Source organism: Stylophora pistillata, chromosome 2, assembly GCF_964205215.1.
Source record: "Stylophora pistillata chromosome 2, jaStyPist1.2, whole genome shotgun sequence".
Taxonomy (NCBI): Eukaryota; Metazoa; Cnidaria; class Anthozoa; order Scleractinia; family Pocilloporidae; genus Stylophora; species Stylophora pistillata.
In genome coordinates, this window is record NC_142520.1 from 787957 (window position 1) to 814569 (window position 26613).

Genomic DNA, 26613 nt, shown 5'->3' on the forward strand with positions numbered 1-26613 from the left:
AGTGAGACTAGAGAAAAAGGACATATTAGATGCAAGACTGTGAAGATGAAAAAAAAAAAAAAAGAAAAAGAGCCCAGGGATTGGGTGGGACACTTGATAGACCTTTAAACCCAAGGGGGCAACCAGCATCTAATTTCTCCTTATAATAACACTGCTAATTCATTCATTAATATCATGAGAATGAAGGAAATGATGGCCAACCAAAGAAGCTTTGATTCTCAAACCAATTCTTTCTGTCAGCACAAAAGGAAATAGAGACAGAACAGTATGGAGAATATGGAGACTGGTTCAGGTTTAAAAACCAACACACAACAGTCTGATGGAAGTTTCTGTTTATTTCAAAGCTCAGGATTTTTTCTTTGGGTTGAGAAGGATTCCATCAAACTGTAATGAAAAAGAAAAAAAAAACAATTATTACCAATAATTATTACCAATAACTGTTTCATTTTGTTGTATAGTCTGGGATAACACCTATGATCATAATATTAAAACACTCCAAAGAATACAAAAGAAAGTGATTCGTCTAATTACCTTCTTTGATTTTGATACTCATACAAGTCATTTGTTTTTTCAACTTAAACTTCTAAAACTTGAGGATCATATCAAACTTCAAACTCTTTACCTCATGCACCAATTCTTTATCGGCAAATTACCAAAGATTTTGACTCATTTTTTATTAAAACTCCAGATAAGTATAATGTTAACACTTGCTTTGCAACTAGGACTACTTTTTATGTTCCAAAAATTCAAACAAACTATGGTAAATTTAATATTCGATTCAATGGAGCTATATCATGGAATGAAACTGAAGAGAGATTTAAGATTCTAATGCCCTATTCATTCAAAAGAGAATTATCTAGATGCATTTCGTTTAATTTGTAACTATAGTAATTTTACAGTTCAAATAAACCAGTGCTGTTTGTTGTTGTTGAACAATGTCTTGTCTCAATTTTCATGAAGGTAATAATGCTCAGTTGTTGCAAAGAGGAAGGCTTTTCAATAAACTTCTGATTAAAACAAAATCAGTACAGACAAACATATCTCTAGTAGCAGCTGTAGAAGAGACTAACAACAAAGAAATAATGGGAAGAAGTCTATTATGAAACTGTGTGGAGCTGTATATCAAGAAACAGAGAGATATTCTAGTCTTCTCGGATAAGGACGAATAAACCGTAGGCCCCATCTCCTGCAGGTTTAGGGGTAGGAGACATTAATTTCCCACGCACGAGATTACTGTGTGGTGGATGTCCTCCCCTGGGGTGGGATGGGTGGGTTTACTGGGCCGCAGTAATTGGCACAAGCTGTTGCGGTGTCCCTGCCTGTGGGCGAATCTAATAAACTAAACTATAAACTAAACTGTATCAGTAGGGAGGAATCCAAGATTAATTGGTTTTATCATTTGGGTTGATAATGTGAATAAGCCCCCTTAAAAGCTGATGTTTTGAGCATTAGCCGTTGGTCAGAGCAAATATATGTCAGCTTTAAAAACTCTCCATGACGACCAATTTTCATTATCATCTCAGTTGATAAAACCAACTTGTCCAAGAAGAAAGTTTTTCAAATCAATGTTTTTGTGCATTTCTTTTCACACTCAACTGAAAACTTCACAAGAAAGAGAATTTAACCATTGACCCTTAAGAGAACTATAGAGATGTGTAGAGAACAGTCTGGAGAACTTGCAACTGATATCAGGGTGTAAAGGAATAACTGATACCTTCTGCTGGAACCACTTCATAGATTCATCTTTTGATATCTTGTGAGGGGCACCAACATGAGCCTTGGCTCTTTTTCTCTTGGCCACATTGAACCCTGGACGTCCAAGCACCACATAAAAATCCATTCCATAGATACCAATACCTGGGTCATACTTGATGCCCAGATCAATGTGTTCTTGGATTCCAAAGCCAAAGTTTCCTAACAACAAAGTTGGGTTAAGTGATTGTACTGTTTGGAGACAGTTTGGGAAAGATGGTAGGTTAATTATTACTTTTTTTGCTTTCACAATTGTTGATCAGTGCCCATGGTAGGTCATTGAACCTAGAACACCAAAGGTCTAACCCTTGATTTGATTGTAAAACTCTGACTTTACAAAGTAGAATGCTCGTGATAAACATGTCTTAAATTATGATAACTTTAACATGGAATTTCCATTTCAACTGTCTGAGAAAGAGATTCACACAGTTTAAAATCAATCAGCCCCTCCAAGTGACAATATTTGACAAAAAAAGAAAATTTAACGTATAACATTAGTCTATTATTTACCCAGCAGCTTCAGAGCCCTATTGTTCCTTTATGTGTTTGCTGAGTTGCTAACCATAAGCCTTTCATTACTGTTTTTCAATCCCTGATTAAAAATCAAATTCTCCAAAATCAAACCTGTAGTAGAGAAATTCTCCTTGTTCAGTTCATACTCCTTCACTTTCAATCCTTTCTCCAGGATCTCTTCAGCCTTGGCACCTCGCACAGTGCAGTGAACTGCAATTTTCTCATTCCTTCTAATTCCAAAAGACCTCACAGTGTAGCGAGCTAAAAAAAAAAATTATGTTCTATAAATCAGACTTTGAGAATTACAGGGTCTACTAAGACACAAAATTACTCATTCCTAAATTTCTTTGTCTGTACCTTTAGAATACACTGGCTGTTGTCCAGTTAGCTGTTCAAGAACCTTGGCCGCACGTGTCAGTCTGTCGCCACTCTCACCCACGCAGATGTTTAGAACTAACTTCCTGATTTGCAGTTCCTTCATGGGATTTTGTTTGGCCGGAGCCTGTTAGTCAAACCAAACAATGGGAATAACCTTTGTGCTTAACTGCAACCAAATATATGTTGTATTTCCAAAGGCAACTGTTTTGGGGATTTAGTGGAGCACATCGGTCAAAACTGCCTCTTATCGTGATTTCTACTCAGATTGTCAAGAAATCTGTCACTGTTACTGCCAAAAACCTTTCTAAGGACTATTCTCACATGAATAATCCCACCATATGACCACCTCATACTGCTATTGGTGTCAACAACAACAACAACACCAACAACTTTATTCACCCTTATTCTTGAGAAGATTAAATTAACATCAAATAAAAAAATTAAAACTCAGAGGGTGTTGGCTTCCTAAAATAACTAGAAGGTTAACAAGGCTAGGAAGCCAAATTACATAGAATGAATTACAATATTAGGGTCAGGACGGACACACACACACACACACACACACACACACACACACACACAGAATTGAACTATAAATAATTATTACATATGTATATATTAGAAATGAAATCCTGAACAATTATGATAAAATAAAAAAGCAGAGCAACAAATAAATCACAGGAATAGCTAGGAAAAAACTAGCTAGAGGGACTGTGTGCAGACTGGTTGATATGAAACAGGTTGAAAGAAGTTTGTCACTTATCTTAACTAACTGATTGAAAAATGAGTTTGAGCCGAGATTTACAGATCTTTATAAAAAATAAATTTAATGATAAAACTTGGAGTCCGTTTGAGCTCCTAATATTTTTCTCTCCTAGTCACGGTATTAAATGTGCTATGGTCCATAATCAGGTGCTTAATAGTATTCCACAATATTTCTTTCGAGATAGAATGAATATATGAAGTTCATATATTCGTACGTAAAATTTATATTTCTTTCATTTGCGCGAAAAATAAAAGAGCAAAGTATGCCTGAGCAAACAATTGTGAGTTCATCACGAGGAGCCAAGTTGTCCCATCAACTTTGTCTACCAGAAAATTAAAGGTTTTTTGAAAATTGAACTACTAAAACATAAACGTTCGTAGTACGGAAGAGAGATAAAAAAATATATATATATAAATTACAAGTTGATCTGCAAAACTGCTTTCAGAGTGCTCAATAGTGAACTAGAGCGTGTTATAATTGAGAACGGAGTGGTCAACTGAAGATTTGGCTTGGCATTTATTACTATTTAGTTTCGTACTACACAGCTTGTGTGGCATTCGTCGGATAAAATCAAGAATTATTTCTTGTATTATGGTTAACATCTACAGTTCGGTCCAATAAAACTAAGGTAGAAGGATGAATCAGTGATTTTTTTACAGAAATATTATGTTTTCAAAGACCTCGGGGCATCAGAGAGAACGATGTAAGCGGATTCTATTTACAACCACTTATAGAAGAAACTTACCGCCATATTTGTTTCGGCCGAAAAGAAAAAGTTTAGGTCTGGGGAGAGTGAAATTAAAAGGCGAGGGACTGGCGGGAGCACTAAACGCCCGCTGGAAGTTTACATTGCAAACAAGATGGCGGACGATCGAGGTCCTCGACGCCGCAAAAGGACTTTTTCGACAACCTCTACAATCTCCACCGACGATTATCAAGATGCCAGTGAGCAAATCGTGGAAGATATTAGCCTAGAGTTTTTCTACAAGCCACGGTCCATCACTGCTTTAGCGTGCCTGTTTGTTTACCTTGTATATTCAGCGTTCACGAGGTGAGAATTTTGTAGATTGAGGTTGTTTTGTCATTATCTTTCTTTACAATATACACTTTGATCTTAAGGATTTTGAATAAAAAAATAAAGTATAAATTTTTATCATAATTCTATTATGTTTAGCTTTAAAAATAAATCAACTGGGACTCAATTTCAAGTCATGGTTGATTGATTCAATATTTCACAATGCTATTGAGGTCCTACCCTCATTTATATGCATTCCAATTAGACTCCGTAGGGTTCAGTCTCGTTTTAATGAATATATCCTCAAAACAGAATCCGGATGTTTCTGCGTTCATTTCGTTTTATTTGGTAGATCATAATAATTTAACAGGTGGAAATTGCCGGAAGGTTTTCTAAGTATATTTACCCGTGATTAAAAAAAAAAAATCGCATATACCTATGGTAATAGAGATAATCTGCACATGTAAAGTTAAGCATTGAACAACTCCACTTTGGAAGACATTTTGAATCAACTTACGCAGTTTAAGGGAACAAATTTCTCTGTGACTTTGGCACTTGACACCTGTGATTCTGTTATATCCTGACTGGTACTGTTCTCTTTTTATTCTTTATGCTTCGTTTCTTTCTGTTGATGAGTGGTCCTTATCTGTCAAAATGAATCTTTTACAAAATTTTAACACATGTTTCTGTTGCTTGTCTTTGGCAAAAAATTTAAATTTCTTGGTCATTTAAGCAAAATTCATAATTACTGATCAAGTAGTAATAATGATGGTTGATAGGAACTGTCTCATTTTTTAAAATAAATATTATGATCCAGTTCCTCCAATGCAAAGATATTACAGCCCTCTAAGGTGTGCATCACTCCCATTGTATGGCTTTGTACAGTGGAAACCCGATTTCTTGAACACTCGGTTTCTCAAATTTAGCGATATCTTGAACCAAACCTTGTTTCCCTTGGATTTTCTTCACTTGTAATTTCACCCCCAATTTCTCAAACCAATTTGCATTTCCCCTGGAGGTTTGAGAAATCGGGATTCCACTGTAGTTCAGTTGGTAGCAGTGCCCAACTTGTATCTGATATGGTTCAAGTCTACATTTATTTCAGGCTTCTTTTCTGCGATTGCTTAAGTTCTGGCTCACCTGCAAGGATCAAGGCTTAACTTGACAATGAGAGTTATCGTATAATATTTTTTGAGTACTCAACGAACAAAGTAAATAAAATATTTTCCTTACCCCAATGATGTATTTCTGTATTATGAGATAGAAATGAACACAGCTTTTTGACTTTTTTGATTTAAAGAAACCCAGATGCCACTCGTGAAGAGAATATCTGGAGTGGAATCGTGTCCCTTGCTGTTGTTTTTCTTGTTCTCAGCCTCCTTGTCATGCCAAATGGTAAGAATTAGAATCTAGATAAATGGTTGATTGGCATCTAATTTCTCCTTGTAATATCATCCTTGAATAAATGTAAAGGTCATGAGAAAATGGAAATGATCACCAATTTAAGAAGCTCCAGATTCTCAGACAAATTATGCCTACCATTACCATACAACATGTAGAGAGAACAGAGTGGTTTTTTTTTTTCTAATGTTTTTTCTAATCCATTTTCACTGCATTACCGTAGTAGGGTAGGACTAGAACGGAACATATACGATCCATCCGAGTAGTCCACCCATTAGATCCCACCCATCCCACCCCAGGGGAGGACTTTCATCACACAGTAATCTCGTGCATGGGAAATCAACATCTCCTGCCCCTAACCCTGCAGGAGATGGGACCTCCATTTATTTGTCCCTCTCCGAGAAGACTAGAATATCTAACCATTTCTTGATGTTATAGAAAGGTAGTATATTCTTTTCAATTATTTTAAGTCAAGACCTTGAGTATTGGTCTGGCTGGGGCTTGAACCCTCGACCTCCTGCACAACAGTCCAGCACTCTATCCATTGAGCTAACCGGGAGGCTGTTAGGTGGAGAATGTTAATACCAGTATTGATGTTAGGGTTTAGAGGGTTTTTCAACAAAAATTTCCTGTTCTAGAGCTTAGGTGTCTTTGGCAAACTGGTATAATTTTACTTTTAAAAAAAGTTTCCAAGACCTGCATACTTCTGATCCTCTTGTGATTTTTGTAAGAGCTTAATTTTGAAGGGAATTCCTGTAGAGGAAATTTTGTATCACCAAGAAAAATTGCACCTGAAAATTAAAGTTTTGTATTTTCTTTATGAAGCCCTCTAAATCAATGGTTTTGAAATTCATCTGCGTTTATGTTTGTTCGTCAATTTTTTTTAGGTCCATTTATCAGACCTCATCCTGCTCTTTGGAGATTGATATTTGGTAAGAGGATTGTAAAAATATAATTCTAACATACTGTCAATGCTGAATAATTGAGGAGGCTTTTTCACTCCAGTATTTGGTTTTAAATTCTTCTTGATGATATTTTGTGTAATCAATGTCCTCACCTGTTTGTTTTTCACCAGGTGCCAGTGTTCTGTACATGAGTTTTCTTGCATTTGCTTTGTTCCAAACTTCTGATGACTTCAGAAATATTCTGTTCTTCTTTGACCCTGGATTACGATTAGAAGGACCGGATACAAAGGTTACAGAGATAAGATTCTATTAATATAATTTTTTTCATGTAATTAGATTCCTGGGTTTAGGAACTCATAACTAGTGGTTTTACGAGAATTTTCAATTGAATCTAAAGAGTCATGTAAGATTGCTTTGATTTTGCTTTACTTCAATCTGCAGTTGGAATTGGAAAGTTGTGCTACGCCAGTCTCTCTGCACAAAGTCTTTGGCCAACCCTTTTGTTTCAACACTTATTTATTTGTTTTACTGTTTATTTGTTTTTTCTTGGTGCAGGAATATGCTGTAAACTGTTCTCAGGTGACTTTGACGCGACTGTGGGGTCACTGTGATATCTTTGCCTTTGCACATTTCTTTGGTTGGGCTCTAAAAGCTTTACTTATTCGGAATGCATGGCTGTTGTGGATTGCAAGCATAACGTGGGAGGTCACTGAGGTATTAAATTTCAACAAATACATTTTATTTTGCAGTGCGTCTGTTCAGTTAGATCAGGGATGACATAAAAATGTGGTAAGAACAAAAAGTTGCAGATGTTCTCACCACATTCTGATATCTTCAATGTTGTATTACTGTACAGGTCTAAGGAAACATGGAGCCTATTTGTTTTATGTGATTAAAAAAAGGCAAAACTGTTCATGGTGACCTCATCTATGCATGTACCCTCAAATAGACTATCAGTGATAACCAATCAAACTGCATGCTGAACTTTGGCTCATTACATTACACCAAATACATTCCATTATGTTGTGAATCTGTTCAGTAATAGCTCACAGGCAGTGTTGAAAAGTTGTTAAGACATTGAGGTGGCACATAAGAAGCAGCAAAGTGTGTCTTGTTATGTTGTAACCACATTTTGACATGTTCTATGATCTAATGCTGAAAAGACACTGGCCATATGGAGTTAATTTCTTTCATGTGATGAATAAGCAAAGCTTTATGAATTGTAACATCATCCATATGTCTTTTCTCCAGTATATCATTGGTAAAAACCTATCAAAATGTATGTATAGCTTATTGAATAAATTGTGTTGAATGATCCATTTCAGGTGTTCTTTTCTCACTTGTTGCCCAATTTTGCGGAATGTTGGTGGGATGCACTGCTGTTAGATTTCTTGATCTGTAATGGCTTAGGAATCCATTTTGGACTGTATGTGTGTAAGAAGTTGGAGATGCGCAACTACCATTGGGAAAGTATCAAGTATGTAAAGGGTCTTTTGTAAAGTTTGTATCAAGTTACCAGTAACTTTATATTCACACAGATGTGATAAACTCTTTGGTTCTTTAATTTTTTAAAGGGATATTCAGACGACCACTGGAAAATTGCGTCGAGCAGCTATGCAATTTACACCTGCAAGGTTTGTCTATGTTGTTTTCATTAGGCACAACAGACTAGAAAATGTATTTTACTGCTACACAACATTTTCTATCCAAATTTCAATGGCTTGAGGTTTTTTTTTTTTTAATTTAAACATGGAGAATATTCTCTGGTTACTTCACACTTTTGGTTTGTCTCTGGATTTTTTAATTATAAATGTGGTCATCTCATCGGTTTTATTGAAGCTGTAAGTGATGGAAAACAGAAGCTTACTATCCATATGCCGCTGATTGACTTAATGATAATGTGGTTCCTACCTGTACCTTTAGTTATTTCGATAAACTTGATACAACTTCATTTACCAAGTAGGGGAAAGAACCTGGCTCTTTTAAAATAGGAATATATTTGAACACAAGTCTTCATACAAAGCAGTTCTGAGAGGTTGAGGTGTGATGTTTTTACATACTGTAGCTGTGATCTTCCTACTTACTTGTTTTGATATGCAGGCAAGGTTTATCCCCTGACAAGTGTCATGTTTTAGTTTGAACACAGTTACCTTCAAAGCAAGGAGGGCAGATCTCCTTTGGAAATACTGAATGTTATTTTGTTTCTCCCAGCTGGACTCATGTTCGCTGGATGGATCCCAAGTGTTCATACATGCGATTCTTTGCCATATATCAGTTGTTGATAATTTCTCAGGTGAGTAAAATACATAAATTCGTTTGAATGTTGATGGGCAAGAAGCAGAAGCAAAACTTTTTTCAGGGCCTTAAAAAGATTAGATTGAACCTTTCTGCAAAATAAACTTTAGAGACGAAGGCCCAAAATGATCTTAAATTTTAATCTTTTAGCTTTTAGCTTTCTGCATTTCTCTTAGATTGTTGATTTTTATTTCAGTTCTTGTACGGGTATGTCATTTTTTTAGATTTTTTTTTGTTTCACAGAGGAACCTCTTGAAAATCACTTTAAGTGACTTAATGCCCCTTCAGTAAGTTTTTGTCATTATTATTAGACAAGTGTTATAATTATCTGTCTGTTTTTTTAGTTCACTCTATTCTGATTCTAGTCTTTTTGTCTTTAGATTGTGGAGCTTAACACATTCTTCCTTAAACACATTCTGTGGGTTCCAACATCACACTGGTTGAATTACTTCCGTCTGTTTATTATCAGCCTCACTGTGGCACCTTCCTTGAGGTAAGTCTGATGGTTGCTCTCTTTGCTATAATTGTTACTGCTCTGTTGCTGTGGCAATTAAATGATTAATAGGCACCTTTAATGTCCTAATATTTATACTTATACCATTGGATAAGAAAAGATGGAACTGGAATATTATGTATTGTTAATTTTGATATAAAGTTGTTTTTATAGTTTTCCAAATTAGAATTGACTGTGCTCAAAGTAGTTCTCATCGGGAAGTACAGGGCCGTAAGCTCAAATTTGTTAAGTTGTAAAAAGATTGGCCTAAAATTGTCTTTGGAGGTTTATGGGACATTCAAAGGCTTCTTAATCAGAACTAATTGAGATGCAGCCAAGGAAAAGGGAGAAAATTTTTGTAAGAGTAAACAACAGTGTATCAATAAAAATTTTACGCAACTACAGTTAATCTCAATTTATCAATGATAGACTTGCCAAAGTCCTGTTTCTAGACTTTCAATTTGCTCTAAACAGCAGAAAAGGTTCTCATTGGCAGAATTAGTGTTGGTGCGTTTTTCTTGGCCCGCACCTTTACTGGGCAAACACCTTAACAGAATTCATTCTTGTTCTGTTTGTTTCAATAAAAGCCGCTATGGACCTATTGTCCATAGCCATATTGCTCCAACTTAAGTTTGTTATTTTTTGGTGCCCAGTAAACGGAGCTCAGGCAAGAGCAGCATTTGTAGATTTGTTTTGGGCAGAGAGAGAAAGGCATAAATGTTCATTGTAACCTGGATTGCTTTTGTTGATTTATTGCCTTTGGTGCTCAGCATGTGTTTAAAACATTCCTCCCTGTCACTATAGGCAGTGTGGAGGTGCGGTGGCCTCATGGTTAGTGTGCTCGACTCCGGATCGAGTGGTCCGGGTTCGAGCCCCAGCCGGGACATTGTATTGTGTTCTTAGGCAAGACACTTTACTCTCACAGTGCCTTTCTCCACCCAGGTGTATAAATGGGTACCGGCAATTTAATGCTGGGGGGTAAACCCTGCGATGGGACTAGCATTCCATCCAGGGGGGAGTAGAAATACTCCTAGTCGCTTCATGCTACAGAAACCGGAGTTAAGCACCGACCTAATGGGCCACTAGGCTTGTAAACAGACTTTACTTTACTACTATAGGCAGTACTATGTGTACATTACAGACACTAGAAGCAGGCGACTTGGAACTCAGGCCTGGGTGCTAATGTAAGTTGATCACTTTGGAAAACTTTACTTTTATGACATTAGTTGCTTGATGTCTATTTATTTATTTATTTGGTGATCAAATTTTTTCACCAGAGTCATTACCTGTCTTGAAGCTCTTATTTGTATTAAATATGGACTGGACATGTTCAAGAAAACAGAACTTGTCAGCATAACGTTATGGTTGCTCTTTCAGGTGAGAAAACAAAGCATGAAAGTGAATAAAACATAGTGACCAAGAGAGAATTTCTCCTTACGATATCAATACAATATCAAGCAGACAAGTGATGAGAATAAAGAAAAATATCAATTAGGGGATTATTAGTTGATCCAATACCAAATTCTTAGAACCAACATGATAAGAATTGTGTGGCAGACGGTTAGGAGAACTACTAATGAGATCTGAGACTGAAAGAGTTAAGAACAACTTCATTGTGTTGTTGTGTTGATTGGATTGTAATCTCTCTCTTATAGATGGCAGTCAGTTTGATGGTTTTGTATTTCATGGTAATGACAAAATCAAAGGTTAGTTAACAAGTTGGAGACATTTGATTAGCAGAGGCCTAAATCCCACTCAAGTTGTCATAATGTGTTTTGCAGTAAAGTGCACAGGGTTCGTACGCGTCTTGAAAACCCTTGAATTTCAGGAGGCCGATTTCAAGGCCTTGAAAGTACTTGAATTTCGTTTTGGGTCCTTGAAAGTCCTTGATTTTTTATTGAACAACATCGAAAAATATCTGCTTTTGTTTTGCACCATCGGTAAACCCAAAACATAGATGTTAACAGAAACATTTTTCTTGGTTTGGAGGTAAAATTGTCATTACAAAAAGTCCTTGAAATTTCTAAGTAGGGTCCTGGAAAGTCCTTGAAAACTCCTTGAATCTTTGGGCTGAAAAAGTGTACGAACCCTGACTGCAATGATGTGTGTTATTAAGGTTTTCATAGTTTAAGAGACAGGGCAATAAGTATATTGAAGTTATTTTATAGTAAACAACAACAAACATATGAAACATATGTATGAACTGCGGTTATGAAACGTATATGTGCACGATCCTTCGCAGTAAAGCACTATTTGAGCAATAGTGAAAATCAGACCTGAAAAAAATTTCAGGCCTGTACGGGATTCGAACCACTGACCTCTGCGATACTAGTGCAGCGCTCTACCAATTGAGCTAACAATTTGATGGCCTGCTCCCAGTTGGCTTGTTAGCTCAATTGGTAGAGCGCTGTACTAGTATCGCAGAGGTCAGTGGTTCGAATCCCGTACAGGCCTGAATTTTTTTCAGGTCTGATTTTCACTATTGCTTAAATAGTGCTTTACTGCGAAGGATCGTGCACATATAAGTATATTGAAGTTATTCTATAGTCATGTGGTAGTTTACAGGGTGGTCAAATCTCTGCGCATGTGCAAAGGTTGTCGAGGCAAGGAAGTGTGCTAAGGTGCTTTCTGACTGTCAAAATGTCAAAGTCAACCACACTAATAAGTACCGGTGTTTGAAAACCGTAGAACTTTTTTGGTAAAGCTCAAACAAAGTGGTAAAGCGGCAGGAACCTGTGGTTAAATGAGCTTTTGGTATGAAAAGTCTTGAGTGTTCCTTTTTGACTCGTGACTCCTGTGTTTGTCTTGGTCTTTTTGAGTGCATCTAACTCATGGCCGGGATTCTAGTGGGTGTTACATGCATAAAACAGTCCTTCATTTTGAATGGCTTGCTAGTAATAGAGTTTAACGTGTATGTGCACGATCCTTCGCAGTAAAGCACTATTTAAGCAATACTGAAAATCAGACCTGAAAAAAATTCAGGCCTGTACGGGATTACTGACCTCTGCGATACTAGTGCAGCGCTCTACCAATTGAGCTAACAAGCCAACTGGGAGCAGGCCATCAAATTAATTCGACATAAACCCGTAGATGATAAATCAAACAACAAACATATGAAATACATATATATGAACTGCGGTTATGAAACGTATATGTGCACGATCCTTCGCAGTAAAGCACTATTTAAGCAATAGTGAAAATCAGACCTGAAAAAAATTCAGGCCTGTACGGGATTCGAACCACTGACCTCTGCGATACTAGTGCAGCGCTCTACCAATTGAGCTAACAAGCCAACTGGGAGCAGGCCATCAAATTAATTCGACATAAACCCGTAGATGATAAATCAAACAACAAACATATGAAATACATATATATGAACTGCGGTTATGAAACGTATATGTGCACGATCCTTCGCAGTAAAGCACTATTTAAGCAATAGTGAAAATCAGACCTGAAAAAAATTCAGGCCTGTACGGGATTCGAACCACTGACCTCTGCGATACTAGTGCAGCGCTCTACCAATTGAGCTAACAAGCCAACTGGTAGAGCGCTGCACCCGTACAGGCCTGAATTTTTATCAAGTCTGATTTTCACTATTACTTAAATAGTGCTTTACTGCGAAGGATCGTGCACATATACGTTTCATAACCGCAGTTCATATAGATGTATTTCATATGTTTGTTGTTTGATTAATCATCTACGGGTTTATGTCGAATTAATTTGATGGCCTGCTCCCAGTTGGCTTGTTAGCTCAATTGGTAGAGCGCTGCACTAGTATCGCAGAGGTCAGTGGTTCGAATCCCGTACAGGCCTGAATTTTTTTTTTTTTTTAGGTCTGATTTTCACTATTGCTTAAATAGTGCTTTACTGCGAAGGATCGTGCACATATACGTTTCATAACCGCAGTTCATATATATGTATTTCATATGTTTGTTGTTTAATAGAGTTTAAAGTAGTTAAAAATCAAACCCTACAATAATTTGCCTTTTATTTCTGTTACAAGAAAAAAATCTTTCTTCTAACCAATCGATGAAGTAACTAGCGATCAAACGTGGCACATTCGCAATTTTTAATGGTAGTGATGGCTGAAAGTTTATAAAGAAACTGTGGTGCTGCGTCGGTGGGGGTAACAAGATAATTGGTTATATCAACTAAGTTGAAGTTGTAAATTGGCCACCGTAACGAATAAAAAAGCTGACGTTTCGAGCGTTAGCCCTTCGTCAGAGCGAATGGAGGAATTGTGGGTTGTATGTGGTTTTATATGCAGAAAGCGGAACTACGCCATTGGTGGGAACATGGCAACAAGAAAAACACGAATAAATTAGTGGAATTAAAAGCGTTCGTTGATACTTGTGGGATTAAGAGTGCCGATTTGAAAGATTAACTTTTGTTCAAGAGTTTTGCGGCTTTAATGGTAGTGGTTTTTAAATCCTGTGCGACAACTTTTCTTTTACTGTCTGAAAACACAATGTGGGCAACCTTCACAAACGTTTGACCGCTGTTTTCAATACATTAAGTGTGAAATTTAAATGAAACAATAATTAACCTTAGGATTTTTTGGTTTCGCTCCTTTAAAATGAAAATAGTTAAATAAAAGTGACGATAAACCTCTAAATATAAACTGTAGTGTAAACCTTTGATTTAAACTTAAATCGTTCGTTTAAATTCTTTCAAACAACGTTTGCAATATATGATCTGTTGTTACTTTTTCTGTAGGGGGTCAATATAATGAAGGCAAACATTGTGGAGAGACTAAAAATGCTCAAGAAATACGTAAGAAGTTATGAACTTTAGTTTAAACTTAAAAATTTATTTAAATTTTATTTTAAATTTCGTTTTAAGCTTCACTAGCATGAAACCAGTGAAAGATTGTCTAATGTTTAACTTATTTAACATGAAAATCAAATCGATTTAAAACAGTTATAAATGGTACTAAAACTACAAAAACGAACAACCTCATCTTTATCTAAAAGTATCTTGTTAGCTAAGTAAAGAGGGTTAAAGTAAGAACCCTGTACACTTTTGTAAGGTGACTTCAATCAAAATCGCGTTTGGTTTGAAAGCAAGACTCAAAAAACTACCGATAGAGCAGTTTTCAAGTGAATATCGAAAGCAATCCGAGATTGAATTAGTTTTGCTTTACCCGCTCTGTGATTGGTCTAGAAACCTGTGCCGCTCTCTCAACCAATCAGATGCCAAGCTAAAACCAATCACGACTTGATCGTCCTCGTTTTCCCGCGCTTTAGGCAGTTCAGTTGCTTTTAGTTTGAGTTCTCATTGACTCTTCCTTTCTTCTGATTGGCCGTTGTGGTTTTTGGTTTACGACACTCAATCGAGAAGCGTTCTGAAACGTTTCTTTAACTGAGATTTTTCTCATTTTACCTCAGGGAACGAAGAAGCCGACGTTCCTGGAGGAAATTCCAGCAGAAGATTCTAACACCAAAACCCTTAACTACATCAAAACAAACGGTAATCATTTATTTCAAGAAGACGATCACGTGCACCACGCTGGTCTCGCTAATGGCGGCTACCAGAATGGAACAGTGATGCAAGGGGAGAAGCAGCAGCAAGAGAGGAGCTTGAGATCCACTAAACACAACCACGTGACACGTCTTGACCACAAACCCACCGCTGATCTAAGCCATGTGCGGGCACAAGGAACCCGGAAGAGGAGGCCGAGGAAAAGCGAGTTAGGAGGACACTCAGGGGGGGTTAACGATGAAGTGCAAACTCGTCTAAGGACGAGAAAGTCTCACGCAGGACTTTAACTGTTAAACTGCATACTAATATTTATCAATCTGAAAATACTATGGATGTACCGTAGATAATTTTTGAGCAGAAACCTCAAGTATGGACTTTACCTTCTTGAGTGTGTTCTGTTCACCTCAGGGATTTTCAAACTAAGCCAACACATATTTAATTAACTTTATTTTTGAAGTAATTTTGTTGCTTGAACAGTCGCTTTTATATTTCCAAAGATATGGAGAATTCCAGAAGCTGTAATGATTCTATCGTTCAGGTACAGAACTCGAAGATATTTAAATAACTGGGATTTTTTTGTGCTTTCCCGTCTTATTGGCCTACTTTAGTTTCCCAAACAAATCGATTTTCTTCATTGCTTAAAACTGTTAATGACAGAACATCAGTGTGCCCAGTACAAAAATTGATTTATAAATTCTACCTGGGGTTTATAATACCCATGTAATAACCATGTATTAGAACAGAATGAAAAGGGAAATTGAAGAACACAGGTAACTAAAATGTATAAGTTCTCTATATGATTTTAGTAATTTATATCTATGAAGAAAATTGTCACATTTGCTATTGAAAGATTATGCTTACTGCGATTGTATCACGCGATATACGACAAAACTAATCACGCAATCTTTATAAAAATGTCACTACAAGCATTACATGTGTCACGCGTGTCACAATATTGGGTTAGCTTGGTACTGCTTTACTTCAGATGGAATGTTGAGAGAAGTCCGGTGCTTATATTAGTAGTAACGCTGAAGCTCTTCATGAACCTGTCTGTAGGGATGAGATATTTTGGTTATTTAATGCTTTGATAAGATTCTCTGATTTTTACATGATACACGTAGCTCTGTAAAAAAAAGTTGGTAAGCAACACCATGTTACCTCTCCGTAGCGTTGCCCCAAGTTGTGATTTTGACTATGAATTCCGCTAGGTAAGTAATCCAGTGAAAAATAAACAATAACAACTGCAAAGCTTTCAGATTTTCCTCATTCACCGGGTACTTTTGTAGCTACCGTTGCTTAGCTGTCAAAGCAAGCAAGTTAAAAACTTCGGGAAATGTTCGAGAAATTGATGTCATCATCTCGATACCTCGGCGCAATTCGCTAAGTACTCGGGTGGAAACCACTAACACTTGGCTGGGATGTCCGCTTCAGTTTTGATTAGGGAATACTTCTGAAGAAGGTGGACACTTTGAAGGTGAGTTCCTCTAATCATCTGAGTCCGTAGTCATTTGAACGTAAACCCTGGCACAGCTGTCAATTTTAGTCTTTCAAGCACTTCGCGACAGTGTGGTTGAGATGTTACAGTGATTTAGTGAGATTACGAAGCACGAACTGGAATACCAACCTCTACCGAGTAATGTTTGTGTGGAAGTGAAAGCTTAAAGTAAAAAGCACAAACATTGTTTAACGAAAGATCTTTTGTTAAAGCATACAATTTTCAGAATTTTCAACGTAAGGCCATGAAATTTCTTGCAACGAAGTTTAGTGAACAGTACCCTGCGAGCAGAGCCTTTTTAACCCGTCCTCGAATCGAAAAGGGAAAATCCCTTGGAGGGTTAAAAAGAAGAAAAGCCCTTGGAGGGTTGAAAAGAAGAAAAGACTATGCTCGCAGGGAAATTGAACAGCGATACACACAAACGAATTATTCTGCGTGTTCATGCACGCGAGAAATTCGCACGCTTTTTGCTTATAATAGTAAATTTAGATTCGTGTTGAATGACAGATTTACCCTGAAATATCTCCTGGCAATATTTGTCTTGCTTTTCATTCAGTTTTCAAGTTGCGAGCGCCAAATTTGCTCATTCGTAACTGGTGACATCTGACCCGCTGGCTTTTTCGCACACGCGCGTAAAAACTTTAGCGAATTTTATCTTGATTTATAAGTAAAATTTATTAATTTTTTTATGGGGAATAAGCTTTTAAACTGTGCTAGTTTAACTTAGTTTTTGTTTTTTTTTTTTGGGAAAAGGCCATGAATAAATATTTACAGGGCCTCGTGTTTGCTTTTCGAGTCGGTTCTTCTAAATTCTGATTTAGGCGAAGGCACACAACCACTCAGGCTGTTCCGGAAACGAGGAGTGCGGAGTGCGAGGTCTAAAAAAAAATTAAAAAAAAGAAAATTAAAAGAATAATTAAATACATAGATAAACTAGAAATAGAAATTTAAGAAATAAAAATAATAATTATTAAAAAATTCACGCCGCCTGAAGTGGACTGTTCATATGGTATATTAAACTCAAGATTTTCACAGTTAGCAGTTCACTTTTACGAAAAAAAAAGTAAAGAACAGTCCAGTTTTGACCATGTCTAGAAAATGCGAGAAATTACGCCTTCGGTTTGGCTGGAAAGCCGTACTGCCTCGAAACAATCTCAAGCTTTGCTTTCCAAAATAAACTGCCCATGTGAATTAACCCTCACCATTCTCACAACTTGTCAACTGCGCGTCCTAAAGTTCTCGCAAAGCTCAAACTAAAACCTTGAAAGACATTCAGCGCTGAAAAATAGTAAGATGAAAAATGTAGTTTGACAAATAGAGAAACAAGTCCATACACAGGTAAAGTTGCACTTTGAGAAATCAAATTATAAAAATAAAATGTTTTCCCAAAAAAGCCATTTAACGGCACAGGGTTGCTCGTCTCGCCAATTCCACATGCAGCTACCGTGACTGCGGTCATGTATTTTTTTTTTTTCTGCAAGAACCTAATACCTTCTCTGGAAGAAGATTACTGATTTCAAGGTGGAAGTAAAGTTAAATTGATACACAATACTTGAAGGCTTCTAACGCAAAAGAGAGTAAATAAAGCACTTTTTCCCGATTTTTTCGCCCACCGTTTTCCGAGCCATGACTCAACTAACCGAACGCATGGAAAAGAGGCTAAGGGATAAGTTGTCACCTCTAGCCCAGGCATTCAATCAGTTGACATGGAAAGGCATGTGACGGGGATAAACGTACTTAATATATTCATTTAAAGCTGGTAATAAGTGGTAAAAGTGAACTGCTAACTATGAAAGTCTTGGGTTTAATATACGAAATGAACAGTCCACTTCAGGCGGCGTGAATTTTTTAATAACTATTATTTTTATTTCTTAAATTTCTATTTCCAGCGTATTTATGTTTTTAATTATTCTTTTAATTGTTTCATTTAATCTTTAATTTTTTAATTTTTTTTTTAGACTCCGCACTCTGCACTCCGCACTCCACGTTTTCGGAACAGCCCAACCACTCAAGTGTCAATTACTGTCAGTAGTTTCAGTTTACGGTACCCTATTAGGGACTGGCGCCCGTTTCTCGAAAGTCCCGGTAACTTAGCGGACCCGAGGCCATGTTTTAATATAAAAATTCAAAGGATATAAAAGCAGGTTCTGGCCCCCAAACCACTCCATTTTGTTTCTTTAGTTGATGGTTTCATTTTGTTGTTTTCAAAACTTTTGAAATTCCCATCCTGAATGAAAACAGAACCGTCTTACGGGTCCGTTAAGTTACCGGGACTTTCGAGAAACGGGCCCTTGGTCCTTATTTATCGGGAGGGGGGGCTGGTCCAATGTAAAATATGCCATGCTTGATTTTTGCTGACCCCCCCCCTTTTTACTTTAACATGATTTTTGCTGACCCCCCCTCCCATCCCCCCTTGTCCTTTGGCATGCACGAAACAAAAAGTATCTATTTATCAGGTCACCATGTCCAAATGACAGACATCCTATCTAAAGCTACCTTAAATTTGGATTTGAGTTGCTCTTCGCCCAGACCGTGTGTAGACAATTGTCGTATTGATATTAAAGTTTTCGGTGCTCTCAACCATTTCTTCTTCTGCAGTCGACCTCTCTTCCTCTTCAGAGCTTAAAATACCAATCTCTGCAAGGACACAGTGTTCTTCCTCTGAGTCGTCTTCTGATTCACTACTGAGTGAATCAGAAGACGACTGATTGTCGCTCTTCCAATCCTCCTCTCTCTCACTGCGTTTAGCAAGTTCTTGGATGATACTTTCTTTAACTGCTTCCAGCTTTGCCTTTTTTATTCCATATTTTCCAAGGTTATGGTGGGTATGTATAAAGCTATTTTATTAGGCTGTATTTGTTGATGGCATCCAGATGCAGCTTTTAACCTTTTTTCTGGCAAAACGTTTGCATATTTTTGAATGGCCTCCCTTTTAAGCCATGCATAAAAAATGGTGGCCCCCCCCCCCCCATTTGCACCAGTCCCCCCTCCCGATAAAAAATGACCAGTACCTTAGTTATTCAATAATGTTCAGATCTTGATACAGAATTAACAGCATTCAAAGAGGTTCGTAGAAAACAATGCTGGCAGATCATTTCTAGAACATATATCAGTAATGTCGATGCTAGAAACATAGTCTGATCTCATAAAATTACGACTCCAGGCAGTTAGATGCCTGGAATTGAAAAATTACTTTAGAAATGTTTTGGAAAGACAGTGATTGAACCAGAAACTAAGTTTGAAATCTCAGACCTATATATATATATAGGACACAAATCTTGCAACCTCAATTCAGTTAAAGTAGATCATTAAAAAAAATAAACCTTCCCAGTTTAAAATGGGTGCAAGAGGAAGGTTAATTCTGGAAACGTGGAATATGGAAACAACTTCAACAGAGCAGGATATTTGAAAAGTTACATTACGAGTAAGTACAGACAGACATTCATTCATTCAAAATAACAAACGCCTCATCGTCCATGTCACGAGTCGCGCACGTGATACCTTCAATACCTTCACCAATCATGAACGAGATTTCGATTTGACAGACATTTGCTTGTAAGTGACTGAATAGAAGGGCCGCCTTGTGGACAGAGTTTGCTTAGTTTTCTGGTCGATGATTGAAGCAATATTAAGGCGTCGTCTCCGAAGAAAAAAATCCCGTTTCGGACCGCTATTTTCACCGTCACAACAAAATGGATCTGGCTTCTCAAGAAGAACCGAAACACATTAAGAAAAAAGGCAAGCGTTCCTGCACGATCTGCGGGAATCATGGAATCCGATCAAACCTGAAAGGTCACAAACGGCTCTGTCCGTTTTTGAATTGCTACTGTGAGCTATGTGTCAAGGGACGCGAACATAGGGGTGTTACGAGAAAGCAAGTTTACCTTCGGCGACAACAGATGAAAGCTATAGAAAAGAGTAATACTCGTTGCATTTCAACCGCTGTCGAACCAATTCAAGGTACGAAAATAATGTTAAGCGTAATTTTGATGTATGCCTATATTGTTTGTCATTTTACCAAATGATATTTTTTCTTTGGTTAAAATCAGGCGTTATCTAGTGTTTCTTTACGTTTGGTTGAAGTGAGTCGTACAGTCTCGCTATCTTAGTCTAGTTTTCTTTGTGTAAAACCGATCATTGACAACGCAAATGGATTTTCTTCAAACGTGCATGGAAAATATGTTCATACTTTTAGTAGAATTGTTGCAACTTCTGAGTTGTTTTTTTTAGCTTGTTTATTTGAAGCTCGAAAAAGAAATTAAGAAACTCGTCTTGTTACTCTTTGGCTTAATGATTTTATATGACCTAGGGAGTTTCTTTTTCTGCTCTTAAATGTTTTACTCATTGCTTTTGATGGTTTTCTTGCAAATGAAGGAAAACTTTTTTTTTTATCATGTTTGCAGTGAGTATCTCTCCCGCAGAATCACCTTTCAATGAAAAACATAACACCATATTTGATGAAAATGAAAAGACAGCAAAAAATGGAAGCGGAGGATTGATTCAGAGCGTGTCGAAAATATTGAATTCCCAGTTTGGAGTTCCCAGACATCACCCATTCAACTGCAGGGCTTGCTTACCTACACCTACACCTTTATACCAGCTTCCATGGAGTGTAGGAGAAATTTACACGGGTGGCTTCCATCAAAACAACTGGCAGGGATCTGAAACTGAGACATCCTGCTTCTCCGTGATGGAACCTCTACCCTGCACTAATTTTACCGTTTCGGATAACAGTGCCTTCGTGAAATACAACAGTGTTTCCCCAAGAATGGAGATCAACTCTTTCAGATTTGGTCTCAGTGAATCCTTTGAAACTGCCGCTGTTTTGACGCCATTTGCTGGAATCAGAAGCATGGAAAACCGAGATATGAAAGATAAAACATTTTTGATCCATACTTGTCCTAACTGACTACTTTCATTACTTTTGGTTCGTGTCGGCTTTGAATCTCACTGGAAAAATTCAACCACAGTGTCTTCAGATCTGATTTTAATCCCGTTAGATATTGTTTCTATAGAAACGGTCTCAATATTGAATATTTGTTTTCGACATGTTTAACTTTTTGGCTTTTTTTTTTTTCTTAATAGGATAATCATGAAATGCTAAATATGCAGTGGTAGGATTGTTTTTATAACTTACACTTATGATGTAATGTTCTATACCCTTTACTGGGAAAGTTAATGTTCGTTTGAAGCATTTTCCATACTGAGAATTACAACTATTCGTCAATTTATTTTACGCAAAATTCTTTAACCATATGAACTCAGTTACTTTAGGTTGTTTTTAACATAAATAATGATAAAAAAATCTTGTTCTAGTTAATTTGTATTTCTGCAACCGTTGTTGAAAAATTAAAGACACAGTTGAGAATTAAATGCTAGTGTGGTGGAGGCAACCTTTTGTTCGCCTCTAAAGCCATTTTAAGGTTCCTTCCTCGCCTAGAAAAGACGAGACGACAAAGCGTCAGTAGGGGCGTCTGTTAGAGTTTTAGAACGTTTACTAGACTGGATTGTAATGTTGAAGCGTTTGAATTAATCTTGAGATTAGTGATTTTAATCTTTGTCCAACAATTTTTACGTATCAGTAGCTGACAGCAAGAAGGAAACGTAAAATATCAGGAGAAACATTTTCTTCGTTTTCAGAGTTACATTTTATGTATGTCAGTACACTCTCACCAGGCAGGCCGTCTCCGTGAAAGGCGACAAGTGGTCGCATTTCCTCACGGTCATAGAAATGGTTTTGTACCTCACAACAAAGTTGTCTTGTACACCTCACTTCAAAGGGGTTAGTTGACTTTTTCTGTATTGTTTTGTAAGAAGAAGATCAAAGGAGTTTATTATATTTTTCCATATCGTATTCAGTGCAGGGACCGACGGAGCAAGCTTTACAGCTACTTTTCGAATTACTAACTGGAAAAAATTATGTGATTTATTGTTATTTTGATTCATTGGTAACAGAACTTTGTGTCGTCCACCAGATTTTGTCAATCACTCCTATGATCTAATTAGACTCCACTCAGGTCCATTACAATATATTATTCATTTAATGAAATTGTTTTACTATAAACATAAAAAATCCGAAAGCTTTTTCCCCAAGTTACCGCGCAGTCAGCTACACAACATCTTTTAGAATTCTAAAAGTATCACAGTACTTGAAAAAGGAATCAAGGAAAAACTCTGATTACTGTGTGAGAAATGAACAGGTGTTGTCAACAAGTGTTGTCAAAATTGTTATGAAATACATCACAAGAATATAAGTTAACAGTTAATTTTTTTACTGCACAGATCCCTGAAGTTTAAAGTGCTTTTTCAATAAATTCAGGATTAAAGGTTATCGAAAGCTCAACATGCAGAGCGAGTGCGGCGAACAGTAATCGTGATTGCTTATCCGAAATCAGAACAAATTTTTTAATTCCTGATCGAAATAATAGTCTGGTTGTAATAAAAGGACCAAGAACGATACGGTGATGAAAAAAAATTACTGAATAACATCTCTGTCCGAAGGAATCTGTACGTTAAAGTAGATCGTGAAAAAGTAAATTATTTCCAGCCAGTTTAAAATGGGTACAAGAGGAAGGATAATTCTGAAAACGTGGAATATGGAAAACAAATTGATCAGAGCAGAATATTTGGAAAGTTTCAGATTGTCTAAGTGCAGACAGACATTCATTCATGCATTCATTCAAAACAAACACTTCATTGTTTTGAACGGACGTCTCTCTGTCCATGTCACGAGTCGCGCACGTGATACCTTTAATACCTTCGCCAATCATGAGCAAGATTTCGATTTGACTGACATTTGCTTGTCAGTGACTGGATAGGAGGGCCGCCTTGTAGACAGTTTGCTTAGTTTTGCCGATAGCTGAAGCAATATAAGGCGTCGTCTCCGAAGAAAAAAATTCCTGTTTCGGACCGCTATTTTCACCGGCAGAACAAAATGGACCTGGTTCCTCAAGAAGAACCGAAACACATTAAAAAAAAAAGGCAAGCGTTCCTGCACGATCTGCAGAAATCATGGAATCCGAACAAACATGAAAGGTCATAAACGGCTCTGTCCGTTCTTGAACTGTCACTGCAAGCTATGTGTCAAGGGACGCGAACATAGGGGTGTTATGAAAAAGCAAGTTTACCTTCGGCGACAACAGATGAAAGCTATAAAAAACAGTAATACTCACTGCATTTCAACCACTGTTGAACCAATTCAAGGTACGAGAATAATGTTTTGCGTATTTTGTACGTAGGCCTATGTTGTTTGTCAGTTTACCAAGTGATATTTTTTCTTTGGTTAAAATCAGGCGTTATCATCTAGTGTTTCTTTACGTTTGGTTGAAGTGAGTCGTACAGTCTCGCTATCTTAGCTTGGTTTTCTTTGAGTAAAACTGATCATTGACAATGCAAATGGATTTTCTTCAAACGTGCATGGAAAATATGTTCATACTTTTAGTAGAATTGTTGCAACTTCTGAGTTGTTTTTTTTTGCTTGTTTATTTGAAGCTCGAAAAAGAAATTAAGAAACTCGTCTTGTTACTCTTTGCCCTAATGATTATATACGATCTGGGGAGTTTCTTTTTCTGCTCTTAAATGTTTTGCTCATTGCTTTTGATGGTTTTCTTGCAAATGAAGGAAAAATTTTTTTTATCATGTTTGCAGTGAGTATCTCTCCCGCGCTCGTGAAAGCAGAATCACCTTTATATGAAAAACATAACACCATATATGATGAAAATGAAAAGACAGCAAAAAATGGAAGCAGAGGATTGATTCAGGGCGTGTCGAAAATATTGAATTCCCAGTTTGGAGTTCCCAGACATCACCCATTCAACTTCAGGGCTTGCTTACCTACACCTACACCTTTATACCAGCTTCCATGGAGTGTAGGAGAAATTTACACGGGTGGCTTCCATCAAAACAACTGGCAGGGATCTGAAACTGAGACATCCTGCTTCTCCGTGATGGAACCTCTACCCTGCACTAATTTTACCGTTTCGGATAACAGTGCCTTTGTGAAGTACAGCAATGTTTCCCCAAGAATGGAGATCAACTCTTTCAGATTTGGTCTCAGTGAATCCTTAGAAGCCGCCGCTGTTTTGACGTCATTTGCTGAAATCAAAAGCATGGAAAACCGAGATATGAAAGAAAAAACATTTTTGATCCATACTTGTCCTAAGTGACTACTATCACTGCCTTTGGTTCGTGTCGGCTTTGTATATGAAAAATTCAACACTTGGTCTTTAGATCTGATTTTAATCCGGAAGATATTGTTTCTATTAGAAACGGTCTCGTTATGGAATCTTTGTTTTCGACGTGTTTAACATTTTGGCTGTTTTCTTTTTTTTTTTTTTTTATAGGATATTCATGAAATGCTAAATGTGCAGTGGTAGGATTGTTTATATAACTTACACTTAAATTATGATGTAATGTTTTATACCCTTCACTGGAAATTTAATTTTAGTTTGAAGCATTTTCCAGATAGAGAGTTACAACTAATCGTCAATTTATTTTACGAAAAATTATTTAACCTTATGAACTCAGTTACTTTTGATACAAATTTTTCTTGAAACACGAACATTTTCTTCTTTACGTTGTTTTTAACACAAACAATGATAAGAAATCTTGTTCCAGTTAATTTGTATTTCTGCAACCGTTGTTGAAAAATTAAAGATACGGTTGGATATTAAGTGCTAGTGTTGGTGTTTTAAAAGTGCTAGTGTTGGTATTAAGTGCTAGTGTTGGTATTAAGTGCTAGAATCTATACGGACGGTTTGTTTTATGAGAGAAGTACGTGACTTAACAGAAACTCATGGTGAGAAGATATGGAGGTATCCATGCGCTGAATTATCATTAGGAAACAAAGAATAAGCAAGCAAGCAAGCAAATGATAACTATAATTGAAGTCATACTAACAGGAGACTTTGTGTTTGTGAAGCCAAGAAAGAAGAGCGATGGAAAAATGATTAAGCAATAGACCGCACTTTCTATCGTTTTACCGGCGTAATAACCCCGGACGGGATGTTGGAAGGACACGGGAAAAGTTTGTTGATCACGAGCCGGAGGCAAACAAAATAACTATGTTGCAATTTTCTATGGGTTAACCGATGCAATAAACGATAGGTTTGTGACCAACAGGGCGCTCGTTGTACCTTAGTCATTTTATAAACGAAATTAAAGCACACATTGAACTTACAAATCGTTCAGCTGTGGTTCGTGCGAGCACTACGTGACTGCAATAGAATTGAAAGAAAGAAAATCTGAAATCAAGATACACAGAATGTAGTGGAACTAATAACACCCCATTGGCAGTTTACTAAAAGGAGACTTCCGTTCATGCGAAACAGGAAATTAGAACGTTAGAGAAATAAAGGGAATGTGAGTGGAAATTGTGCAACGTGGAGACCTAGAATAAATCCGGCGAAACGTGTGTTTGATTCGCTTCCGTGCTGGTAAATAGACTGTCATAAAAAGTTAAAGTGCTAAGAAACGTATATAAAGGGAGGGGACGGGAGTGTATGAAGTAAAAGCTATGAACATAATAATAATAATAATAATAATAATAATAATTGTTAAGGACATTGGCCAGAAGGCTCATTTTTTGATTGATTATTGATTAGTTCACTAATTTCAGAATGATCTTAGATAGCCTCATAGTTACAATGCTTACCTATTTTTCTGTATTTCTATTGGTTCTGTAATCGGACCTTTCAGTGTCACCACGCGCATATAAAAGGCAAGTTTAGCGTCCCTTTAATCAGTTCTTCGTAAGTTTTGAATAGTCTTGGTAAACTTTCGCCCTCTCGTTTTCTCAACCTCTGGCACAAGCGGGACCGATATGTGAGTACCTTTGTAACTTTGTTTTATCCTTTCCAGTCTTTTTCACAAAAGAAGCGTAAGAGTCGCGCGACGCGAAGCCGAGAGCGACTCTAGCCTCTTGAGTGCTTAGCAAACCTCCCAAGTGCATCCATAACTCAATAGTGTACGCTGTGGTGTTTACCATTTGTCTTATAACATAACATTGATACATTGTAGCTAAAGAGCTCCCTTTTATTTAACAAATCTTACGTGACCAGAAAAAACAAGCGCGCGAGGAAAAATAGTCTTTGCATTTGCTCACGTCAGCAGCGTACACCC

General features: G+C 37.1%; 3 protein-coding genes and 1 pseudogene across 5 annotated transcripts; 3 read left to right on the forward strand and 1 right to left on the reverse strand.

Annotated features, from left to right (window-relative positions):
- Positions 1-315: 315 nt before the first annotated feature.
- On the reverse strand, positions 316-4286 carry LOC111333624 (large ribosomal subunit protein uL5). Its single transcript, XM_022939245.2, has 5 exons — positions 4155-4286; positions 2623-2767; positions 2377-2526; positions 1715-1914; positions 316-384 (listed from the first exon to the last, which is right to left on the reverse strand). Exons 1-5 carry the CDS (start codon positions 4158-4160, stop codon positions 346-348), a joined length of 540 nt encoding a protein of 179 aa, XP_022794980.2. The 5' UTR covers positions 4161-4286; the 3' UTR covers positions 316-345.
- On the forward strand, positions 4239-16247 carry LOC111333655 (phosphatidylserine synthase 1). Of its 2 annotated transcripts, XM_022939277.2 has the most exons (14): positions 4239-4460; positions 5725-5819; positions 6713-6757; positions 6901-7019; positions 7286-7444; positions 8056-8207; positions 8305-8364; positions 8942-9023; positions 9406-9518; positions 10637-10702; positions 10796-10895; positions 11174-11224; positions 14235-14291; positions 14906-16247. In XM_022939277.2, the coding sequence occupies exons 1-14, from the start codon at positions 4270-4272 to the stop codon at positions 15284-15286; spliced, it is 1671 nt and encodes a 556-aa protein (XP_022795012.2). In that variant the 5' UTR covers positions 4239-4269; the 3' UTR covers positions 15287-16247. The 2 variants fall into 2 exon arrangements, with proteins under 2 accessions (XP_022795012.2, XP_022795013.2); XM_022939278.2 differs by lacking the exon at positions 14235-14291 and having other exon boundaries at positions 4241-4460.
- A 3750-nt stretch (positions 16248-19997) lies between these two features.
- On the forward strand, positions 19998-21867 carry LOC111333661 (doublesex- and mab-3-related transcription factor A2). Its single transcript, XM_022939289.2, has 2 exons — positions 19998-20454; positions 20898-21867. The coding sequence occupies exons 1-2, from the start codon at positions 20187-20189 to the stop codon at positions 21401-21403; spliced, it is 774 nt and encodes a 257-aa protein (XP_022795024.2). The 5' UTR covers positions 19998-20186; the 3' UTR covers positions 21404-21867.
- A 1464-nt stretch (positions 21868-23331) lies between these two features.
- LOC148736589 (uncharacterized) lies at positions 23332-25166 on the forward strand (annotated as a pseudogene). The gene is made up of 2 exons (XR_015996086.1): positions 23332-23697; positions 24142-25166. The product of XR_015996086.1 is annotated as an uncharacterized LOC148736589 (transcript).
- Positions 25167-26613: the final 1447 nt, after the last annotated feature.